Source organism: Ambystoma mexicanum, chromosome 8 (genome assembly GCF_040938575.1).
Source record: "Ambystoma mexicanum isolate Mex_15411 chromosome 8, UKY_AmexF1_1, whole genome shotgun sequence".
Lineage (NCBI taxonomy): Eukaryota > Metazoa > Chordata > Amphibia > Caudata > Ambystomatidae > Ambystoma > Ambystoma mexicanum.
The window spans coordinates 913,159,163-913,183,409 of NC_090929.1; the positions used below are offsets into that span (position 1 = coordinate 913,159,163).

General features: G+C 43.6%; 1 protein-coding gene across 2 annotated transcripts in view; it reads right to left on the reverse strand.

Annotated features, from left to right (window-relative positions):
- Nucleotides 1–244: 244 nt before the first annotated feature.
- The window catches only part of CDHR1 (cadherin related family member 1), a 712,137-nt gene continuing 688,134 nt past the window's right edge, over nucleotides 245–24,247 (reverse strand). Inside the window, exon 17 of one of the 2 annotated variants that reach the window (XM_069610819.1) lies at nucleotides 245–8,387. In XM_069610819.1, coding sequence (XP_069466920.1) covers nucleotides 7,839–8,387 — 549 coding nt within the window. In that variant the 3' untranslated portion in view covers nucleotides 245–7,838. The other variant, XM_069610820.1, reaches the window with a different exon arrangement.

The following is a 24,247-nucleotide window of genomic DNA, read 5'->3' on the forward strand; positions in this document are numbered from 1 at the left end:
GAGTACAAATTATAACAATTTGGTGTTGTGTCTCTTGGACCAGTCTGCTACACAGGAATGGAAATTTTGGGTTGCATACATTGGCACTTCAGACTGTATAATGCCTTTTTGTGGGCATACAAGGGTATCATTTCTGAGATGCAGTGAGCCAATGCGAGGTCTTAAGTCTCTGGAGCCCACTCCAACCAACGAACAAGCAGAAAAGCAATAATTTACTGAACAAAAAGCCACTCAGACATGAAGGTAAGTTACAGACGAGACATTTTATTGATATAAAAACAATACATATATATTTATATGAATATGCAACATAGCATTTGACCAATAACAAGTGCGGTTGTATTCATTAAAAAAGTTCTCAAATCGAAACATTTGTTGCCCCATGCCCTTTTCAGATTTCACCCAAATTGAGGATGATCTACAGACATGTGGTTGTGGAATCGAAGAATGAAGAATAGTTCAAAGAAGACACAAGGCCCATGACATTTAACTATTAACTGTTAACGAAAAAGAAGGTTATAGATGTTTTGTTAATGGAGGGATGTGTTTGTTTAATCTCCTATTTGGACCATGCATCTGGACTGGAAAATTTGTATTGATAAGAGCACGCATATGCAAAATGTAGATCTTTCAAAAAAGTGAGTTGGAATAAGACCTCAGCACAGCTGAAATGATTTAGAGAAATAGAGCAACTGTGACCGACTCCTCACATGGTTCGGCGCAAGTGCCCAATTTCTACTACACCTACTAGTAGAAGTGCATGCCGTAGGCACCTGAACAATACATGTGGCTATGCCATTCTTACTCTGTAGGGCTCAGAGAGGGCCTTTAAGGGACAGGGATTGGTTTTATTGGCTTGTCAGCCTCGGAAGAATACTCAATGGTAGGGATGATCTCAAATATCCTGCAACAATCATGGACGGCTATAGCTTAGAATCAGGGGTCTGCAACCTCTGGCTCTTCAGATGTTTTGCATCGTGACTCCCATGACCCCTCACTATTGACTATGGTGGCAGGGGCTGATGGGATTTGAAGTCCAAAACATCGGGAGAGCCAAAAGTTGCGGAAGCCTGGCTTACATCTTGTAGTGGACACTGCTTTGAAGGATCCTCCATAACTAAATGAGTGGCTTTGTGCAAACATATGTTGAGGAGCAAGTTGACTAACATGTTTTAGATTCTGTATCTAGGACATACTTTTTATCCTTTCGAAACGTATTACCACTAAACAATGAAGATATTTTGGTCCGAAAATATACCCAAGATAAATTAGTTGGATCTCTCGCCTGGTTCCAGATGGGAGGTGTTTTAATCACTTTGTATGCACTACTTAGCATTGTTTGGGAAGTGCACAGCTATTTCATTTTTGCCTCTTTGGGGTATTTGCAAATAAAGTGAAATTTACATTAGTTGTTGACTATGTCATTATGGAACAAGATACGTAGGGACCTAGCTTCTGTGTCTGTCACTGGCGGGACGTAGATCTTAAGTGCATCATGGACATGAAGCCACAGGAGAGGAGCAAAGGAATGGACGTTAATAAACACGTGGATATGTTCCAAGACTCTTAGCAGGGTTCGCTCAGTAGTTCCATTGACCTTCTCCGAAAGTATCTTAAGGGACACCAGATAAATTACAGAGTCACTGCTTTTGCACAAAGACCCAACAGAGAACAATTGATATGATATGAATTAAATATATGGTTGTGCTGAGAGTATTCGGAACAACGGAGGACTTCAAGCAGGCATCAACAGTGTACCCACTTCCTGCCTGGATTCATGTTAAGGTACGCTCATCGTGTACCAAATACCCAGAACTGAAGTGATGACACAAGTAACGGAGATGCCACAAGCAATATTTTAGGCTGACACACAGCTAGTTTGCGATAGTTTGAGAAGTATAATAATTTAAAGGAATAAATGCATTCTTACCTATATTTGCGAGATATAATGTACTAGTATGCAGGCCCGTGTACAAGTTTTGATTAACACAGTAGGACCACTATATATCCTAAGCCTACAGCTCCCTCTAGCGGTGACAACAGGTGAAGCTATGCGAATTGGACCACTGTATATGCTAAGGTAACAACAGTTCCCTCTACTGGAGCATTCTGTGCATTCGGCAGTCTCTACTGCGCATGATGCCTCAGACAAATATACATCAGGTCTTTTATTTTATTAAGATTAGCTGATGTCCCCCAACATCCAGAGGCTTACTGTCCATAGAGCAACTCAGAACACCCCTAGGAACACCCCTGACAACATATAACCATGGGGCTTAGGCAGAATTAGTATTATGTCAGATAAAACCTGCAATAAAAAGGTCTGTGCTGTAGCCCTACCTACCCGTTCAGGGGTGTCATCCCGCCAAGAAAATGCCCCAAATTTCAATGATGTTGCGCTTTTAGAATGTTGCCCATGAAATGAATGGATCCCCTGCCTGCTGTCTGAAACACAGATTAGCCCAACGAGGAATTCATTTCTGCCGGTGTGGCAAGTAATCAGCAGGCAAGATGGCTGCCTTGCAGCCATTCAGACATTGTTTTAAAGGAGTGGTACATCATTTGAAATGCTTCATGCTGGAGCTATTCTGCATGCTGCTGCCAAACTCTTGTGGCACACACCTGTCACTTTGCATGGGAGCGTGAAATGCATTAAATAATGCAAATGAAACAAGGAACGAATCACCTAACGTCTGATGCCATCTTGTACTTCACCACTCTATCCTCAGCAAGCTGGAAAACACAATTATTTGAACTTTCACTCTCCCCATTAAGAAAGAGTGAACATTTCTAAACTTTTTCCACAAGAGCAAGTGCAGAGGGTTTCCTGTGATAATGATGCTTGCGAAATGGCTGTCAGGGGGAGATATTTCCTTAAAAATGCACCCTCATTAAAATCAAACACTTTCCCCAAGTATTCTACAATGGGAGTTTATAATATAAAATGATACTCCCTCCTAAAATATTTGGGGAAAGCATTTTAGGTGTCAGGAAAAAAAGTCAGAGTACGTTTTTGAAAACCCTTCCGGTGCATAAGTCTACACACCCCAGTAGAAGGCAGTGGGTAAAGAAGAAAACCTTTTGGATGTCAAATTGAGAGTCTGCGGATGGGAAGAGACCAAAACTCAGTGTGCAAAGGGACCCGTAATTTGTGAGTTGGAGTAGAAAGGCGATATCAGAGATATCCATCATGGAGTATTAATTAGGTAATACGCCTCTCTCCGGGGGGGGGGCATTACCTTGTTAGGTAATGCCCAGGGACCCATAGCAACAGGAACTAGCGCAGCGAGGACATTAATGAAGGCACTGGGGTATTACCTGACATGATAATGTCCCCCGGTGAGGAGATTATTGCAATTAGTGTTCCGCAGTACAATGCCCCAGGATACTAATAGTTTTAACAGGGAATTACAAGTTTTGCTGTGTCTGGTATGTTCTTCTTTGAACACGGCAGTTTGAAGTGGACTTTTGTCTAGAAAGACTAGACAGCACATTCTGGTCCATTGATATGGTGTGGAAGGGAGCCATGTTGGAAGGAATGCTTCCTTCCACTCCATATTATTTGGTCCTACTAATGCCGCTTCCAGCATTGTGCATATTGTGGTGATCTAAATGGCTATATAAAGCCATGCCATGATTACTTCTACATCTTCCATTACAGCCAGGCACATTGGTTAAATGTGAGCTGTTTCGACTTTGGGAGTCGGTTATCTGTTTCAATACTGAAATCCTCCTGCCACTCCTCTATGGAAAGAGGCCCAGTTAAGCTAAAGGAGATGGCAGCAGACTTTCCCACTGTAATACAAGTGATCGGGCAGGGTGCCATGTTTGGACAGTTCATTCAGAGATTTGCTGTGCCATGGTTCGCACATGGCCTGAGAATAATACAGGATTGTCTTTTTCAGCAGTAATGCGGGTTCAGATGAAGAAGCTGCGTGCATCGAAAGATGAAGCAAATTAATGGCGGCCGTGAAATAGAAGATCAGCAAAGATAGAACGCTAAAGAACGTTGAGCGGAGTCGGGCGCGAGACGGTCTATCCGAAGAGGAATTACTGATCAGCTAAGGCTTGGGAATGCACCAATTGGTGCTTGCGGGGTACTAAATGAAAATCCAAATTGCTCTATTAGTAAGCTCACTCAACCTCAGTGGGGGCGAGAGAAGCATTGAAGAAGAGCATTCACAGGAGCGGAATTATTACGCACCATCCTCCATATAATCTAACCCCCTTGTGGAATTCACCAGCCTACTATCTGAGGGATGAAGGTTACAGTGGGTAGAGTTAGGGTTAAGCAACCATTTTTCCATTAGTGTTTACTCTGCAAGGGTCCACTTTTTTGGGGGATGCTTGCAGGTGCTGAACATAACTGCACTAACTTCAGAACCAGCGGGCCAAGCCAGTACCCATCAACACAATATTTCTGATGTTGTACCAGCTGCGAACAAGTAGTCTGAGTCCAAACACGATTTGCTGCTCACCTGTTGAGATGCAGAGAGAGCCAAGAGTTTTTTTAGGAGCTCACAAAACGTTGGCCAGTCTGTATGGATTTATTTCAAAGACGTCATCAACCACACAGCAACCTAACCACCCTAGTCCATTCTTACGCTATTCTGAAAAATCAATCAATAGGTAAATATTCAACGACGGATTAAAACACAGACCCACGGTTCACTTGTTAACAACTTCAACTCTACTTCTTTCTTCTTGGTCAAAACAGAGTCTAGAAAGTTGTTCTGTACAATTGAAAGTTCTGTTTTTTTGTACAAATCTGTAAACTTATAAAGGTTTTTTCATGGGATGTGGGCAGCCCACATCCTTGGAAGTACAAGTCGAGGACCCGTTCACATCAACAAGGCCAAGCAATATGGCTTCCAACCCTTTTCTGGCTGTTCCAGAAGAATAGTTTTTTCCAAGCACATTGAAAGAAGCGTTTCCCAGACTGCTCTGCTCAGTAAAGACATGTATGAGGAAAGCATACCAACATGACACCATCTGTTCGGGAGATGTTGAACCAGTCTTGTTTATTTTTTGTCTTTAACATTTCTGGGATCTAGGACCGAGAGTTCCTACTTTAATTCCAGGATGATAAGTACCAGAATGCATGGAGAAGTAGCATCAGCAAATCCACAGGTTTGACTTTTTTGTAGGCATGGGATGGGCACTTGCAATGCAATGCCATTATCGTACTACTTGACCATAGGATGATAACAGCTGATAATTAGTGTGAGTACCAGGGCATTTCATAATAATGTCTGGCAAATTAATATGCAATACCTAAACACAAGCCTAAGCTGTTAGCTTTGCCAATGTTTGTTTTTAACAGGACTTTAGTACAAAGACACAATACTACTTACAAATGAAGAGGCTGAATACACACTTGATAAATAATTGTTTTCATTAAACCAATAGCACGTTTATAGCTGTAGTGAAGCGATTAACTCTAGGAAGTCGGCTTTGAAATAACACTTTCAGAAACTTACAGCAGAAAGTCTGATGTTATTGCTAGCTACAGCTATCTGAGAAGGCTATGATTTGGGAGGGAAAGGGCAGGTAGTTGATTGGAACGGCCATAGATTAACATGGAGATGGGCAGTAAATGGGTGACTAAATAGCCACACAACACCCATAGGGTGTTCATCCCTTAGCACAGGGCTAAAGTCGAGGGTACACGCGGGTGGACAGAGTCCACCAAATTTTTTCAGAGGGTGGACTCAGTCCCCCCAGCTAACATTGAATGTCTCTGAATTTACCCACAACATCGGGGATCGAACTGCAGTCTCAGGTTTGGAGGCCAGACATTTCACCACTTCACTATATATAACCTGCTGAAAAATAACAAACAACTAAAGGTGAAATGTCACATTTCGGCACTGCAAGTTCCAGAGAAAACGTTTGTATTGGTTCTTGGAGTTTAAAACATGCACACCTTTTAACGTTTTGAAAAACACTATTAGAAGAAAATATCCTCTCTTGGTTTTGTGTGTGTGTTGATTTTATGAAAAGCAAATGCCATTCGTCCTGTGCAATTTGGGCGGCTATGCAAAGCCAATTGAATTAAATGTGCTTATTTCACCTTGATATGCTAATTTCCAGCGACTTCACATCCTATTGGGTTTGTTGATGAGTCCCCACTTTAATTTTTAGGACTTGACCCCTGCCTTTGCACATCCCATCTCCCGTCTAGCAATAATTTTGGTTTATAGAAGCGGGAACCTAATAGCCAAAACTGGAAACCCGCCTGGACCAACACTTCCTGACCAGAAAGGGTCATGTTGGCATGCATGAATTAAAGAGGTAGCTATTTGGCTTGAATATACATGCAATTTACCTCTCTTATTCCTGATCGAGCTAGGCCCCCACACTCAGAAACTATTTTATTTTCTTGACTGTAAATACAAAATGAAGGTTTGGTAAATATAATATCCAATGACAACATGCTTGTTCGATGTGATGCACAGAGGTGGTGCAGCATATCATAATTAAGCTCCCATAGGTTCTTTATTCTTCCAATCCTGGAAATCAAAAATGTTTCTTTTTTCGTTATTCCAAAGCAAACTTCATGCTGTAAAATCTGAACACACCGCCCATGCGCGTTGATAAAGGAGCTTCAGCATTTAGGTTGTTTTTTGTGAAATATGTTACTTATACCTTCACCACTACACAACGTTTTGTTGGTTGAGAAAGGTCCATAGGCTGCGGTCTCTTTACTTTTGAAACAGGTTTTGACAGTAAATATTGAAAGGCATTTGCTGACTCCATTCCTTTAAGAAACCAGGCCCAGTGAGCGCTATTGAATTGTATTTGGCCAAGTGGCCACACATTAAAGTGAAATCTATCCACATCACTTGAGACATGCTTTTCACAACTGGATTTGGTGTCATCTCTCTAAGTACAAAGATATTTGTTTAAACATATGACTGCTGATTGTTAATGTGCTGCTGCAATGGAATCTCCTCTAAAGTCGCCAGTGGAAATAACAGCATGTGTGTGCTTGTGTGTGCGTGCGTATTTGTGCCGGCATGAGTACTCCTGTGTGATTCTCAGTGAATGTGTGTGGGTATGGATGTGGTGGATGTGGGTTTGTGTGCATGCAGGTTTTTGTAGATGTATATGTGTGTGTGTGGGGGGGGGCATGTGTTCCTGCATGACTGTGGTGAATATGTTTATTTGTGTGTGTGTAGCTATGTATGGTTCATAGGTATTGTTTACAAGGCAAAGTCGCAAGACATACAGCAAAAAAAATAAAAAAATCAGCCATAACCATTGATCAACAGATGGTAAGGCTCAATTATCTACTGTAAGTCGAGATTTAAAACAAGGTACTTTACATTGCACAGGTGCACCAAGACTAAATAACAGAAAGAAAACAAAGCGATGGATGAACGAACATGCGTGTGCTTTACGCTTACCAGCTTAAACCTGACCCAGACCTGTCACAGCACCTTGCTGTCTAGAAACTCTGCTAAACATGAAGGTAGGTTGGTATTGCTCAGAGTGTGAATGTAGAAATAGGACTGATCTTCATGTGGCTGGAGTTGGAGACCACTTGTCAAGAGAAGCCAAGACTCATGATGGGTGTTTGCCTTATTTTGTCTTTGCTTTTTCCATAGCATTGCTATAGATACTGCTTTGAAGTGTGTACCGTAATTATGCTGATGTGCCATTTTTAAATGGGCTTAATGTGCGAATTTCCAATACATGTGGTTCAGTGGCTTCAATGGTCAAGAATGCAATTTGTTGTCAGCACAACCAGATAACGTGAATATCATCACCTCTGCGACACCTTGGGCAGGTATCGCATGTATGCACCCAGTGCATGGACCACTTGCTTGTGAACTTTAGTAGTAAGGTTTGTTGTAGTTTGCATTTCTTTTCTCAAATTTCAGTTTGAGTTCAGATACCAGGGCAGCGCTGGCACAGGGCACCTTGTTCTTCATCTGCTGATCAATAATCTTAGGTGTCAAGGAGCCCGACACAGTGGGCACACTCCACTCTGCTCGAGCTTTGGGCATCAGGACTGGGGCCGGGGGTAATGATGGGGCACTTGGGGGCAGGGTGGCCACATAGATGTTGTTGTTGCTGTTCTCGTTCTGCAGGGTGGGGCCTGTGTCTTGAACGGTGAACTTGTCGTCTGAGCCATTTAAACGGTTGATCTTCAGCCATTCCCTCCTGGTGCTCTTTGCGGGTTCTGCCCGCCTCCGCTTTATGATCCTGCGTACAGGCATGACTTTGTTGGACTTTTTATTGCGCCAAAACATGGCAGTGGAGATGAAGACTGTAATGACCACCATTACACCCATGACGCCTGCTAGCACTCCTAAAGCTTTCATGGGATTATCTTTACTTTGCATCAAAAAGGCAGCCATTGGCCCTTTGTGAAGGAGAGTCTGTAAGAGAGTACAAAGATAACACGTGATTTACTCTTCTGGAACCTTCTGAGGCTTCCAATGCATTGGTCCAACATATGTAACACTTGGGGAGGGAGGGTGAACGACACATTGCAAACATAAAAATCAATTTTCAAGCAATCTGCAAGCCAGTCTTTGGTTTACAATTCTTCAAAACATGCTTTATATTGTAATCACAAATGTAAGGCATGGAAAACTGTTATGACTTTTTGGAACATGAATCCAGCATTATTTGTATAATTTTATTATGCAATATTTGGGATATCAGGTAGTTAATGCATTGATAGTTAACTAAGCATCTCCTATCCAAGTGTTCACAATGGAGCAATGGCTCCAACATAAATCAGTTTGAAAAGTGAATTCTCCATGTCTGGCCATTTAGAATGTGGACGATGTCCACTGATTGCTGCGGAATATCATTGCAGCAAACATGACCGGACATAACATACATTTATTTATCTGTATTTGTATTTTTATAAAAATAAGGGATGCTGCTTTTAGTAGAAACACTGTATAAGAGTAACAGTATAGAGCAAGACATTACCATTAACGGTGCTTGACTCTGGTTGCTGTAGAAGTAGCTGTGCTAAGAGGACCAGTTGAGAGAGAAGACAGACTAGTGCACTGAACTGGGACGCTACAGATCTAGAGACACATTGTTGGTCATTTATTAACAGTGAAGTCCAATATTTGGCCAGGCACAAAGTTGAAGGGCGGGGGGACAGTGGATGGGGGTGATGATGATGGATGACAGGAGGGATGCCCCTCCGAGATCATTACATTCATGTACTGAAGAAAAACATTTTTGAATACAGGCACTTTTTGCCCTAGTGCTAATACTGTGCAAAAATTGCACTTGCACCAGTGCAAGGTTTCTGTAATTCGGCCTCAGGAGTGAAAAGAAGGGGACATGGAAGTCATCAAAGAGCAGATACGGGACTGATAGGTTAAGCAGTGCTTGGAAGCAAAGAGTGCGAGGGGGAGAATAGCGAAAGATTGATTTAGCCAGATTGGGAGTGGGGGCATATTTAAAGACCAGAAGGAGGAAGTTCAAAAGGGATTGATTTTGCATTGGACAACAATTCCACCTCAAGGCGATGCGAAAGGGTACACGGGATCAGTGGAGGGTGCAGAGGGTTTGAGTAGCTCTGCAATAATTTTGGAATCTGTTGCAGGAAAACAGTCTCTTCCATCTTGAATTCCAAATTTACCATTGACGCTTAAGAAGATTTCCCAAGATATTGGTTTGTTCATACATATTGGTGCTTCCCATTCCCTCAATGTATGGCACTTCCACATTCCATTGTACGGCTTTGCCAATTGGGGTATTAGGAAGATAACAAACTGCAGCAGTCCTACTATATGTGCCTATTTTACTTCTCAAGCAGATACTAGTAATCCCCATATTAATTTGGGAGGACATCCAGCCGGCTTAGCACCCCTTTTTCCCCAAAGCCCTTGTTGACACATAAATCCTGCACCTATTGCATTTAGAGTCCCATTTATCGACATTCCGGAAGGGTTCAAAAACAATATAGGACAAGACCACTGCCTGATTGGCGATCATGTTAAGTCTTGAGGGGCGATGATACATCATGAGCAGGAGATTAGTCTTCCTTGTTGCTATGTTCATTCATGGCCAATGACCACATTCGAGAGCCTAAACCGATGCCATTGGTGTGTGTATCTGTGCCAATAGACAACATGCTTTTGACTCTCTCATGTGCTTATATTTTGTATTGATGTCCTTTTTTCAACATTAATCATTGCTCTTGTAAAAAGGTTACATCTATAATATGTGGCTAGGCAAAAAGGACACATGTAAAGAATATTCTGCCTTCCGTCTTCAAATGCTCCCATAGAACCCGTTTTCTCAGTACAGGCACAGAGTTTAGTACGGTAATGGCTCTAAGGGCAAGTAAGAACCAGTTGGGTATTTGAGTGGCATATTAAGGACAAACAAATGAACCGATGGTGGTCAAGCGCCAGGGTTGTTTTTGCGGTCCCCTTATAATTCTTTTCACTCTGCCATGTGGATGAATTCTGGATCTTTTCACGCTTTTCCAGTACAAGATGGTGGATATCACCATTGTGAAAGAAACGCTGGAAAGGAAGGTACTCATGCAAATCCCAAATATCGTCCAGGGCCGCTTCCTGAGGCCCAAAACATAGGCCTTTACCCTTGATCTGATCTGGAAATGTCAAAACATAAGATAGTTCAGCACATGTAAGACCATGTTCTCATCACATCAAAGCAACTTCTTCTGAGTTATCATTCAGTTCCTAAGTGTCCATAATATGTTCACCTCTCAGAAGTGTCTGATTTTCTTAATTCTGTGTGGACTCTATACATAGGATCCAGAAAAGACATTTGAGGAATTGACTGGTTACTGAGCATGCAGCTAACACATTTTACCTCTGCATAGAAACACAGAAAGAGAGAATATGGATTGCCAGCCCTATCCATTGCTGACACACAAAGAACGTTTGTTCCCCCTCCTCTTTTTTTGGATGTATAAATACAGTACTGTTTTTGTGAACCAACAGTTCCTAATTTTGCCCTAGCCTCCTAGACCAGCCTTCGTTTGATGGCCTATGTTTAAAGAGACACACTGGCCCTCATTCCAACCCAGGTGGTAAGTTCCCTACTTTACCACCATGGTGTAAACTCCGTTTACACCATGGTGGATGGCGGATTTACCGCCCCATTCCAAAGTGAGTGGGGCGGTAAATCCCCAATCCCCATTTACCCTTCCCCATTCCCATTTTTGCCCCATAGGGCATAATGGGAGTGGGGAAGGCGCTAATTACGGCACCGTAAATTACGGTGCCGTAATTAGCGCCAAGGACGCTTAGCGCCTTGGTACTTAACGCCTGCTAAAAGCAGGCGTTAAGGTGGAAATCAGGCGTTAAGGGTTAACGGCGCCGACGGCGCCGTTAAACCCTTAACGCCTGGGTTGGAATGAGGGCCACTGCATTTTACTTGCTTTAGAACATACATAGCCGTATCATACCACATGTATGTTTCACTTGTGTGTATAAATTCACATTCTTGAGTCTGCCTTATGAGATGTGAGGTTTAATCCCACTAATACCCAGGTTATGTGTGTGTGTGTGTTTGTGTTGTTTATCCACTTCTTGGGCAACGTGTCAACCGTACATGATAACAGGCCATGCCCTTTGGACACCGAGGACCACATCACTGTGCTTGAACATTGCCAAAGGCATATCCTTAAAACCTTCATCAAGAGTTACATGATTAAAGTATATTGTAAAAAATATCCACTATAAAAACGTTGGTAAATCGAGCAATAATTTTCCGTTATGGTGAAATATCAACCGCCATAATAACATTTACAAATCTCCACATAACAATCCCGGTTGAGGTGACATATCTGGTTAACTTACTAAAGCTAAAACACACTCAAATTCACCACTTATTACCAACACCAAAGAAACTCCTTCTAAATCACTTCCCATGACATCACATATTACATAATTGATGACATCAATGATAACAATACAGATGACAATCCCAATTCCATCATTATAAAGTGGTGGTGATTTTGTATATTACCTATGATGGGACTGTGCAGGTAAGATAGGTTCAAAGGATGTTCAAGGTGGAATACCTGCAGTGCATGGATGCATTGTGGGTAAGATAATGTGCCTGGGCCATGACCTCAGACCAGGCCCTATCCCCTGTACCCACAGATTCTAGCCAAAATACATGCAGTGAGGTGTTGATAACCTAAAACGTAGCCACCAGCCTTGTTCCAGGTGTAGTTCCCACAAGTCAAGGTAAAAGGCCAAGCATCGTAGGTTTCATGGAATGTGAACTGAAACTTAGACATGGCTCAGCCCATACCTCTGGTAAGTGCTGAAAGGGCATGGTCCAAGACAAAGTCCTATGGGGTCAGTGAGATGTGCAAAATGCACAGCTATAGGTGTTGTCCTGTGGGAACTAAAGGTATGCTTATATTTTGACCTTTGGACACTGCTGCTGGGACATGGTTAGGGGTCCTGTCGCAGTTGCAATATGTATAGACCTAAGCTGCACCTCACGGATGATGGCCAATGAGGCTGAAAAATGTTTACGGTTGCTTGCGGTCTCAGGAAGGAGGGTTGTGACCAATCAGTTTGATCTGGACTGCCTATTTTAGGGGTGATACAAAGCCGGATTTGCATATGGTCTATCGCCTTTCTGTAGTGGCTTAGCGGGCATAGAATGATGGTCTGGACGGTTGACCAAAGTGATGCCAAAGTTTAGATCAACTTTACACCTTCGCAGCCATTACCTCTTTTTTTGCTTTAGTCAATCCCAGTGGGACAGGTATGCCCAGGCTGCGTCCCATGCCTGCTGGGCCTAGAGACCCAAGCTGCACCTCACTGATGATGGCCAATGAGGCTGAACCATGCTTGGTATTGCTTGTGGTCTCATGTAGAAGGGATGTGACCAAGCAGTTCTGGCTGGACTGCCCATTTCTGGGTGGAACCAAGCCTGATTTGCAAATGGTATTTTTCCTTTCTGTAATGGCATGGTAGGTGAAGAACAATGGTCTGGAGGGTTGCCCAGTAGAATGTCAGAGGCTAAGACTCATTCTAAACCATGCAGCCATCTGCTCTTTTGTATTGTTGTAGTCACCCTGAGATGTACGGTTATGCCCAGATGTGTGTCCAGTGCCTGCTGAGCCTAGAGACCCAGGTTACACATTACTGATGATTCCCAATGAGGAAGATCATGCCTGGGGTTGCTTGTGGTCTCGCGCAGAGGGTTTGTGACCAAGCAGTTCAGGCTGGATTGCTCCTTTTAGGAGTGGGACCAAGCCTGATTTGCATATGAGCTTTCCCTTTTCTGTAATGGCTAGACATGTGAAGAACCATGATCTGAATGGTTGCCATAGTGATGACAAAGGTTAAGATTCATTCTAAACCTTCCAGTCATCATCCTGTTTGTTTTGTAGGTACAATACCCATAGAGAATGGCCAAATGCTATGTCAAGTGAGGACAGGGAGGAGGGATATCATGCAAAGGGCATGGCTGCAAGACAAGTCCTTTATCACCGTACTCATAAGCCATGGATGAAGGTCTTGCCCTATGAATGCTGCTGGCATAGATCAATTGCTCAAGGCAAGTCCAAATGGCCAATCCTGCTCATAGGTTCTATAGGCTAGGAAGTTTTGAAGTTGCACATGGCATGAACAATTTGTTGTCATTAATGATGTCCTTGGCATGCCATATCTGATGTCATTGATGATGTAATTTGTTATGTCATGAGCAGAACCTTGTGGGACAGGTTATGGTTGTAATGGTAACAATAGCTGGCTAATTTGAATGGTTTTAAAAATGTTTATTGTAACCATAGCGTCCCAGACTGTTCTGGGAACATAGCTATTTATTTATTAATTATTCAGGGTTCAATACGTGCCATCCGTGTGACCATGTTAATCTGCAGGCAGAAAAGAAGCAGGAAAAAGGTTTAAAAAGGGGCTGCGCGGGTGAAGGAAGTGGAAAGAGAGAGGTGTTGTCAATTGGTGCGACACAAAGTTGAATTCCTGAGACTGATCCTATAACACAAACATTTACAGAAACGTTTTTATATGAGCTGCATCTGCATAGCATATTCAGAAATAAACATTTGCCTTAACTGGTTGGTTGGGGCAAGCTACCCAAACAACCGTGGCTAATCGATAGGAGGCACTCAATGAGCGACTTTGACATGATACGCCTGGCCAACAGAAAGGTCTTGGGTGTTATTACAGAAGTGTTGCACTGATGCTCGTGCAATTAGCACTAGGGCTTACCCAAGTGCAGAAAACATATTCTTTCCATACATTTTTGTACCAGGGTGGTGTTTGTGTTGGTCCTTTGCCTTTGCCCTGGACGAAAAATGCATTGTAACAATATGGTTTTTGCCCTAGTGTTAATTTCAGCAATCAGATAGAGTAGTGTGACTTTTCCTCAGTTTGTCACACAGGTGCTTTCTCTGCTACAGGGTTACTACACCCACCTGCCTCAGAACAACAGAATGACATGGCTCCAGGTTTATGTGGTGCCCAAAAAGAGATTTCGTCAAGGCCAAATGGAAATTACAGTAGCATGGCCGCAAAAGCCAAAGACTGCTGCTGTGAGCCAGAACATTAGTCATCTGCTGTGGCTCAGTGAACAATAAGAGAGAAAATCACTGGAAAACTACAGAAACAGTCTACGAACATCCGATACAAAATGGTGAGACTCCAGCTCCTGCCACGCATAATATTTATTTCTAGCTGACTTCAAAATGGCAGTGGAAACCTTTGTATCTTCAACATTCCTTTATACCACCACCACACAACAAATCATTATTCATAATTACGAACAGGGAACTAAAACTCAGCCACAATGTTAATCATTTAGAGGATTAGGGGAGCATTAGTCTGAGGCAGATTGGAACGTGGGAATGACCAATCAATGACAGGCCTTTGTGGCAGTAAGGGTAACAACCTAATAGAGGCCAGGTTAACGATCGGAGGGATAAGTCACCTTACAAAATGGCGCAGGGCCCCGCATAGTTGCACAGTCTGAGCTACCATCTTGTAAGCAGAGAGACAACAAAAGAACCCTGGATGAGAACTGAGGGTGAACATTATGAGAGTCAGCCAAGAGCCTGGTCAGGGCTATATTTCAGACACTTGTATGGACCAGACACCGAAGGGGAGAGAAAGAACAGAGCCTTTGGCGGACTATATTTCAAACCTAAGAAGAGTAAGACATAAAGAAGGAGAGAAATAAAAGAGCCCAGTAAGGGCTACATCCCAGACACTGGCAACAGAGCAAAAGCTGAAAGTGACCTTGGTACAGGGGATTGACATATGGCTGGTGGGTTACAGTAATGGACCCATACAAAAGACATAAGCAAAGGGAAAGAAATGCTTGTTGCTAGGAGAGTGTAAAATGGCATGAATATATGCTTAGGAGAACGGCACTTGGCTAGACAGTGATAATATCTGAGCCTGACCGGCACCCTAAGGCAAGGAAGGGGTGTACTTCCTGGCAGGTGAAGTAAAGAAACGAGCTGGGCACTTTACCTCTGAGATTGTGTGTTAATTAAGTAATCTTATGGAAGACCAGAGGTCACATAGATAGTACCGTGCTTCACGTTAAGTTAACCCACCCTGACATCGTTATTATTATATCCTTTATGTTTTCTATAATAATTACCCTAGACTTACAGGGATAAGCTTACTGAGACTGTTGAACTTTACTGAAAAGTTCCTATGTGTCCTGTTGAACCTTGGGTACATGGTCTGAAATGTTAGCTGAATCAGCGATTACTATTAGATGTTTAGAGAACAGGCGAGCTCTGAAACTATTTGGAGCACAATAGGATAGCTGTAGAGAATACATATAGCTTAAGGTTGTAAGAGAACATCAGCTCAAAGCCTCAAATATGATTAGAGTTCGGTATCCATTGAGAGAAGCCCTTTTGGTCATACTTGTGAGGAGCTACAAACTGGCTATATTAAAGGTCTCATTAATCGATATGTTTAAATCTCCTAGGACTTAAACATTTTGGAGTGGTCCAGGATGTCTATAACTAGTTCTATTCAGTTATCCAGGAAGAATTAATCAAGGGAGATTGTAAACAACAACAATGGTGGTGAAAGAGTTGCCATAGAGACCAGATTTAACCACAATCGAAAACACAGGCAGAGTTACTCACGCTAGCCCAGCCACAGAGGAAGGTCTCAAATATCCAAAAACGTCTCATGTGTAGCTGGACGACTCCGGCCTCATACAACAATGTACATAACACACAATACTGCAAGATATGGCCAGTCAGGCAGGTGTAGTCTTATTCATGGCATGATGGCCGATTTATTGACCTTCTGTTGACAAATACTAGGTTTGAGTCGTTCCATGGAACGAGTTTACAGCATTTTTAACAATGTATGCAATATTTGCACGCAGGACAATAAAAGCCTTACCATACTTTTTTTCACAACGTTTGCTCACTAAACATGCAACATTTTAGATGATGTTACATCTGAACTCTACAACATCAAAAGGTGCTGTTTAAAAAAACACATAGCACAATTCCAAGTCTCATACAGTCGCATCGAGGTGTTTTGCGATTTGAGCCGTAACCTTTTGCATGCAAAAGTTTACGCGGCTCGATTTTACATGCTATATGACTTACATGAATGGAACTCAAAGGACGAGGGAGGGGAGAACTCAAATCTCAGTTTCAGCCTGAGACTTGAGCACCCACTCCGTCCTGCCGTCTTATAATATTTTTATTTTAAAAAAACAAACACATCCTTGTTTTTTTTGGGGGAGCGGCTGCCACAAACCCAGGACAGCACTACTGCAGGGCCACGGAGACAGAATCAGGAGGACCAGAGCAGCCTAGTTGGTCCTGGGCTGAGCTTTGCGGGGGAGCAACTCCGAAGCACTGTCCTCCTGGCCGTGAATGAAGGTTAGACGGCTGCTGCAGGGCCAAAAAGTGAAGTCGTCGTCGGCAACACATCATCATGCTTATTGAAGAATGACTATTAAGTAATCAATCTTCAATAAGCAGTAAGCACGCCGACGCAATGCCGAGAGTCAACTAAAGTGCAAGGTTACATGTATGCCGAGAGTCAGGCAACAGGCCCCTAAGACTCTTAATGCCTCTCGGTATCGGCCAGGGCCTACAAGTAATCTCACCCTTTAATTGGCTCGCGTGCTGCAAGTTAGTTAGAAGAACTTAAGTTAGACTGATTGCACTTACTAGGTAGTTTGCACCCTGCACCATCGTCTGTCCGTCATTGTGAGAAGCAAGTTGGCTCTGCTGTTGAGGTTCTCTCAGGCAGTTCAGACACAGCAAAGTGATTGAAGAAGGGAGAGAACTCTCGAGAAGACCCTATCCGACCCTGCCCACACCACACTCCATCATTGGCTGGCCACCAGCCAATGACGGACATTCCTTTAACCTGTTGCTACCCACTCAGGTCAATCATCCTGGTGGTGCGTTGTTTGCGCACAGATTATAATACTGGTGGGGCCACCCCTCTAGTGCCCCGCCAGCCTCCTAGATTAAGGATGCTTACGTAGAGTGCATGGAGCTACAGGCTCCACGGACTTTACCATTGCAAAAGCTCAGTAAAACAGGAAGTGCCCCTCGGATGGTATCGTGGCAGGCCCAGCCACATGAAGATTCAATTGCAGAGCGGCAGAGTAATTATTTATTTACACTTAAATAATTAATGTGCCGCTCTGCAACACTGCAACACTGATGATCTCACTGGAACTTCTCTGCATGCAGTCTACTGCACACTTCATGGGGGGAACTGTGTGGGGGGTTGCCCCCCCGCCCTATGTAGGTGGCCACCTTTGAGTACTACAGTACCAGTCAACCACTTTCCCCCATTTTTTAAGCTTCAAATCATATTACGTAATCATTTGTTCACTACTGATTCCGGTACTAGTCAATGCAATAGGTGCATTAGGAGGTGGCTGATGTGGCTTTCTGAAGACCTAGGATGGTTTGATCCAAACTGAGCCACATTTGTGTTTTTAACTGAGGTGGGCCTTTCTTGCTTGCTCTAGCTTGCTTCTTTGGATGCATTTTACAGTGGTGGGGCCTTTCAAAAAACAGAATCTCTTGGCTGCTTGATTGGCCTAGCCTCATGTAAGATAAATAAATATTTATATATATATATATATATATATATATATATATATATATATATATATACAGTATAAGCATGGCCTTGCTTGCATTTGCAGCAATTGGGATTTGTTAGGACAAATACTAATGTTATGGAACATATATTATTCAAATCGGTTTATTGTGGAAAATGTTTTTCCATAAAATAGCACAATTCATAAAACATGATACACTCAATTAACAAGCAATTGGAATGCAGAGAACCTAGAATAGTACAACAAAAGTACAATAAAAAATGCAAACATTCCACATGTACAGTTGTAAATTATTGTGATGCAAGATAAACAGTTCTTATTTTGAGAGCCTGTCTGAGATATGACAGTAATGTCCAAGCAATGAGCAGAGAATTAGTTGCTAATAAATAGCATAGAGCTGGGCGGCACTGTAAAAAAAACAGCCTGCCTTAAAACTCTTAAAAGTGTGCTTTCTCTGACATGGTGAAAGGCTGGACAAAAAAAAACAAAGTGCATTTGCTTCGTAGCACAACAGACAGCTAGCATCATCAAGTTGTCCTAGCCACACTGCAGTTATAGCTTTTACTTGTATGCAGTTAAAGCGCTCTCTTGTATTTAAGAATCTGTCATGAATCTTGTCGCTCCACACCAGGTAGTGCTGAATAGTGTCTAATGTACACATAATAATATGTCTTTGGGTAAAAGGAGTTCAAAACTCTCCAGATTCTCTTCTCTTATGTCCACAGTAAAAAGTTGGTTCAACATTGATTGTTCATTGATGTTTAATAAAATTGTTTAGATATATTGAAGCCAGGTAATCTTAGAGGCAGCATTCTTAACTTAAACCTCCTTAATAATGAACTGGGTTAGAGTTGCCTTTGGGTTTCACAGATTCACAGCGAGTGGAAGACTGGTTCCAGGGCTAGGTCATCCTCCAAAAAAAATCCTCCCAGCTCAGTATGCACAGAAAAACTTGAGGTGGATCTAGGAAACCATAGTAGCTTCTTTAAATAACTTGGAGCTTGGAAGTTTCTGAAAAAACCCATATTGATGCACCATATCTGATTGCTGCTTTGGTTTTTGTAGCATACACTTTAAGATAATGTTCAGTGGACGGCACTTGCATGTGGCCGTGAAACGAGATATTTCCACCAACAACTGTTTCAGCCTCGGGACCTGCTCCATAATATGGGAACCTCCCGTTAAATTTTCAGAAAAACAGATGCCTAGGTAGTCAAAGTCTGAAACCTTAAGCCTAGGACAATTATTACTAAACATTTTGGTCATTTTGGGTGCTCTTTTGCCAAAACTGCAGACCATAACAGCAGATTTTGCCGAATTTACCCTGAGGTCTAATTGATGCATGAAGCTGGGTATATTCTTCAATTAACATGTGCAGTGCGCATGTTAAGCACATTGTTGTGTGCACATGCCAAGACTTGCAAAGCCATGGTGCGAATCTTGGGTCTATCATATTCCATCTGTAGTGAAGTGTCATAAAAGTCATTGATATACAATAAAAAGAGCATGGGGCGAATACAGAGTCCTGCCACACTCCTGTTGATATTCGGATGTATGGCATGCAGTGCCCCTGCTCACCACTTGCCTGATTCTTTTCATGAATAATAATAATAAGTATGTCTAGTAAATCTGTTGGACAATCCAGGGACCTGGGTACTTGCTAAATGTCAAATAATTAAGTTATTTGTTGGTTAGAGGGGGTGGGCCACCACCAAATACAAATTCAAGGTTTGTTCTCCTGTACCCAGGCCTGCTGGGAATCCTAAATGGATGTTGGCCATAATGTTATTTGAACCCACCCAGTGTTCTAATCCCTTTAGCACGATGCTCCCATAAATCTTGAAGCTAGTATCAAGTAGCGAGATAGGTCTGTACGCCGAGGGACTTGTTCTATTTCTTTTTAAATATTGGAAAAACAACATTAAGCGTCCAAGACTCTGGAATTATGCCCATGTTTAAAATGGAATTATATGCAATGGTGAGTATGGGCGCCCAAACATCTATCCGGTCTTGAAATATATCTGCATGAATTCCAGCCACGCCTGGAGAACGATTATGGTCCTGGGACAGGACCCCTTCTGAAACCTCTTTTAATGAAATGGCCAACCCAGACTGGGCCTGTGTGTCCTCAGTTTCTTCCTCAGAGCCCCGATAGTAATTTGAGAAGTGGTCGACTCATATCCTGTCTTCAACATTTGTTTCTATTCCCTTTAGATTGCATTTGTATAATGGTCCGTTAGACACCAAATCCCAGAATCATTTTTTAGTCCTTCTTACCACTTGCCTCCACCAATTCATCACACGCTTTATTGTCTAGCTCTGCTTTGCAACTTTCAAGAGTATTCTTATAGTTGGCTCTCACCCTTACAAGTTCTGCTTTTTGGTAACCCACATTTTTCAGCACAGAAAGTAGATTTGCTTTTGCAGTTCTGCAATCATCAATGAAGCAACCCTGTGGAGAATGTTTTTCACGTGATAGGGAACTTTTTCAGTGGTCTTTAGTGTTGTAAAGGTCCAGAGGTCCAGATCGAACTCTGCCAAGGGGGAACGGGGGCAGGGCGCATGTACCAGTTGCGCAATTAACGTGAAGACATCAAGAGTTACATGGTGGGTGACATCAAGGGTGGAGACATCCCTGAATTCAGCGCTGCTTGCATAAAATGACATCAAAGCATGCACAACGTGAGAAGTCCCATGGTGGTACTCAATGAGGGGTGGGTGCTTTGAACAGAGTAGTGGGTAGTTGCATATAGTGGGTATAGGGTGGGGGTGCAAGATGCTGTGGGAAGTTACATGTTAGGGGGCTTTTGGGCAATATGTGAACAATAGAGAAGCCATTTTGTCTGCAAGCCCAAGTTAGGAAAGCATTTCTCGCAGACGGCTCAAAGGAAAAGAGCTGAAGGCCTTTGTGTGACAAGCAGTATTTATTTCTTGAACATTAAGCAGAAATAGTGTGCTGAAAATGTTGCACGACTGAAGTTTCCCAGGAGAACGCAGCCACAGAGAAGTCACTGTAAAAGATATTTTCGATGCCAATGAGCTATGGACCTGGGTGCAAGAGGAGAACTGGCAGAGAAAGAGAAATTAAATACTGTTAATTAAACTCCAGTCACGGTTTGGTATGGTTTTGCAGACTACATTTGGTAGCATGGCATGAGGCGGGAGCTGGGGGGCCAGAGCGTTGGGCTTGGGGCTATGGGATGCCGAACGAGGAGCCAATCTTCTGGGATAGGTTTTGGTGTCTCTAGGGTGCAACAATTGTACAGTGTCCTTGCTGATATCTGCGGGGCACACCATGTGTCCCACTCGGTGTGATTATCTTACCCCTTGCCATCGCAAGCTATTTTGTACATTGAACATTGCCATCCAAAGGTAAACAAGTGTTTTTGACTGATCAGCACAATCACATATGTAAGGGGCAGTGTAGGAAGGGTTATGGGACCACAAGGGGTGTTAATGTAATTATGGCCAAAAGGTGTATCACCCAATTAGGAGTATTCAACATACATCGGGATATAGGGGACTGACGTGGTTCCACCAATCAGCTCTTGTCACATGCCTTAAAAATGTAACTAAAATGTTGCATGGTTCCATGGGGCTGGCTGAATCGTGCATCCCAGCTGTTTGGGTCCAATAAATTTGCGTTACTTCTTTCTTGGTATTTTTCTGTCTGTTCCTTTTGGATTACTTTTATTGCCTGGAGTTACCTTTTGGTGGAGCTGCCTTGGTACATTAGCAGGAGGTCCTTAAAAGAAAAGAAAATCCGATCAGGGTGTAGATCCATACTCAGTATGTTTAGGAAATGGTAGATATTAGGGGCAATTATGTTCTGATGTATGGATACACTGTGATTTAATTCTTAGTCTGTAGTTTGTATTTATTTTCACACCACTTAGATGAAACATAACATTATGTGGGTGTGACCTTGACTGCCATCTGATTCAAATGGCAACAGGATGAAGGTAACTACAAATGTCATTAACAACCTTGAAATCGTCAATAATGTGCCATTTATCCACGGATAATCAAAAAAAGGTTTATTGTAGAGTGGCTCTGGCAGACTTTGAAAGCATACTGGCCAGGATTATCTGAGGGTACACGTCTGTTGTTGGAACAAAGGCCCCACTCGATTAGCCAAGTGTGAAATAGCAGACCATTTACACAAATGCGTGGATCTTGCATCACCACCAGAAATTAAGAGGGTATTTGGCGGTGACTCTTTCAACTACAAATTCTTTGAAAAAGACTAGAAGAGCGAGCCTGTTTCTGCAGACTGTTATAAAATATCACTATCGTCCAGGAATCACCAGTACTTGATATAAGGTTTGAACAATGTTAAGGTTGTTGTAAACAATTTTGACAGAGCAGTACAATGAGGCCCTTATAAGGATGGCTAGCCCCCTGTAACAGTATCCTCTAGGTTTTTTTGAGGAGGGATGTGTAGCTACAAAAACACCAGGGCCCTCATTACGACCCTTGCGGAAATTGACTGACCGGACCGCAACAGCGTAAATAGCGTTTCCGCCATTGCACGAAGGAGCAAAGTGCGGCTAATTACGACCCATCGGGCACGAGCATTACGCCATGGCGGAATCCGAAAGGCTGCGATGGCGGAAATGACCCCAAAACGGCCCTTACCGCCGCCGTACGCTGCACCAGGTGCAATACCGCCACCCATCTTAGCGGTCACCGTAATGAGCGGGCACCGTAATGAGCGGGCACCGCAAATTACGGGCACCGTAAATATACGGAAACGGAAGTAAAAGCATGTGGCCGGAACGGGAAACAGCACGGCGCACAACTATAAAATCCGAATCCCAACACAACCATTAAAAATCCGACCCTGACACACATCCCAACCCGTTAGCAACCCCAGTTAAAAAAATAAATATGGGAAAGGTAGCCAAGAAAGCGTGTGATCGCAAGCGGCAGGTCCACTTCTCCCGAGAGGAACTGACCGTGCTGACCGAGACCCTGCAGGAAAATGCCGCCGTCGTCTTCTCCAGTCAAATGACCAGGACGGCCCTTGCCAACAAGAAGGCCATATGGGCCCTTGTGGCACAGCGCGTAAGTGCGGTGGGGACAACACCCCGCACGCCACAGCAATGTCGCAAGCGGTGGGACGACCTGCGGATCCGCGTACGCAGCATACTTTCTGCGAACAGGAACATCGCCACAGCTACCGGGGGGGGATCAGAGTCGCCCATCAAGTTGACCCCCTGGGAGGAGATCTGCGCCTCCACCATAGGAATGGAGAGCATAGAGGGAGTCGGAGGGATGGAGAAAGGAGTGCCGACATCCGGAGAATCAGGTAGGTTGGCCAAGAGAAACAATGCGAAATCCACAAACCACGAACATGTGCAGTACCATGTGACCCCATAGTGCAATACATACTTTGCCCTGACAGCGCCCTCTAAAAGTCAGAATGAATAAACAAATTAATCAAGATGCCATAAACAACCCCTACATGTGCAGCATGCACCCCCTAACTGCAGGCAGCCAAATGAATGCATCCTCAATCCACACGAAAATGAGACCACCTCCAAGGCCCAGTCCCATATCAGCCTCATGTACCACCCCAATGCATTTGATACGTTGCCATTCCAAATCCGACAGACCCATAACTAACGCTCGCCCCTCTTTACTCCACCACAGGGTCCGATACCAACGACGAGCTGCAGGACACCCCTACCAGCACGCCTGCAAAGAGGGCCAGGACCAACGTCCCAAGAGCCTCCACCTCAGGTGCAAGGATCAAGACACGGCAGCAGCAGGAATCAAGTGCCAGCACACTGGAGGGGACTGCAACAGGCACCCCAGCAGCCAGCAAGTCCACAACCCCAGCACCACAGGTCCCCCCAAAGAACGTATCTGATGGCACTGCCTCTGGTGCTAGCAGCACCATAGGTGACACAGCTGTCATGCCAGCATGCTCCGACACGGAAAACAGTGCTGGCGACGTAGGTACCATCCATGACCTTTCCCAATCCCCCTGCATGTCCCATCCCCTACACCATGACGAAACCACGCAGGGGCACCCAGAAGACGACGACTGGCCAACCCCCACAAGTCCTGTGCCAAGGCAACATGTGTTGAGCAGCCCCCCTGTCACACCACCGCAAATGTCCATGGCCCAGCAGAGGCAACAGTCCCTCGACCTGCTGATCGAGCA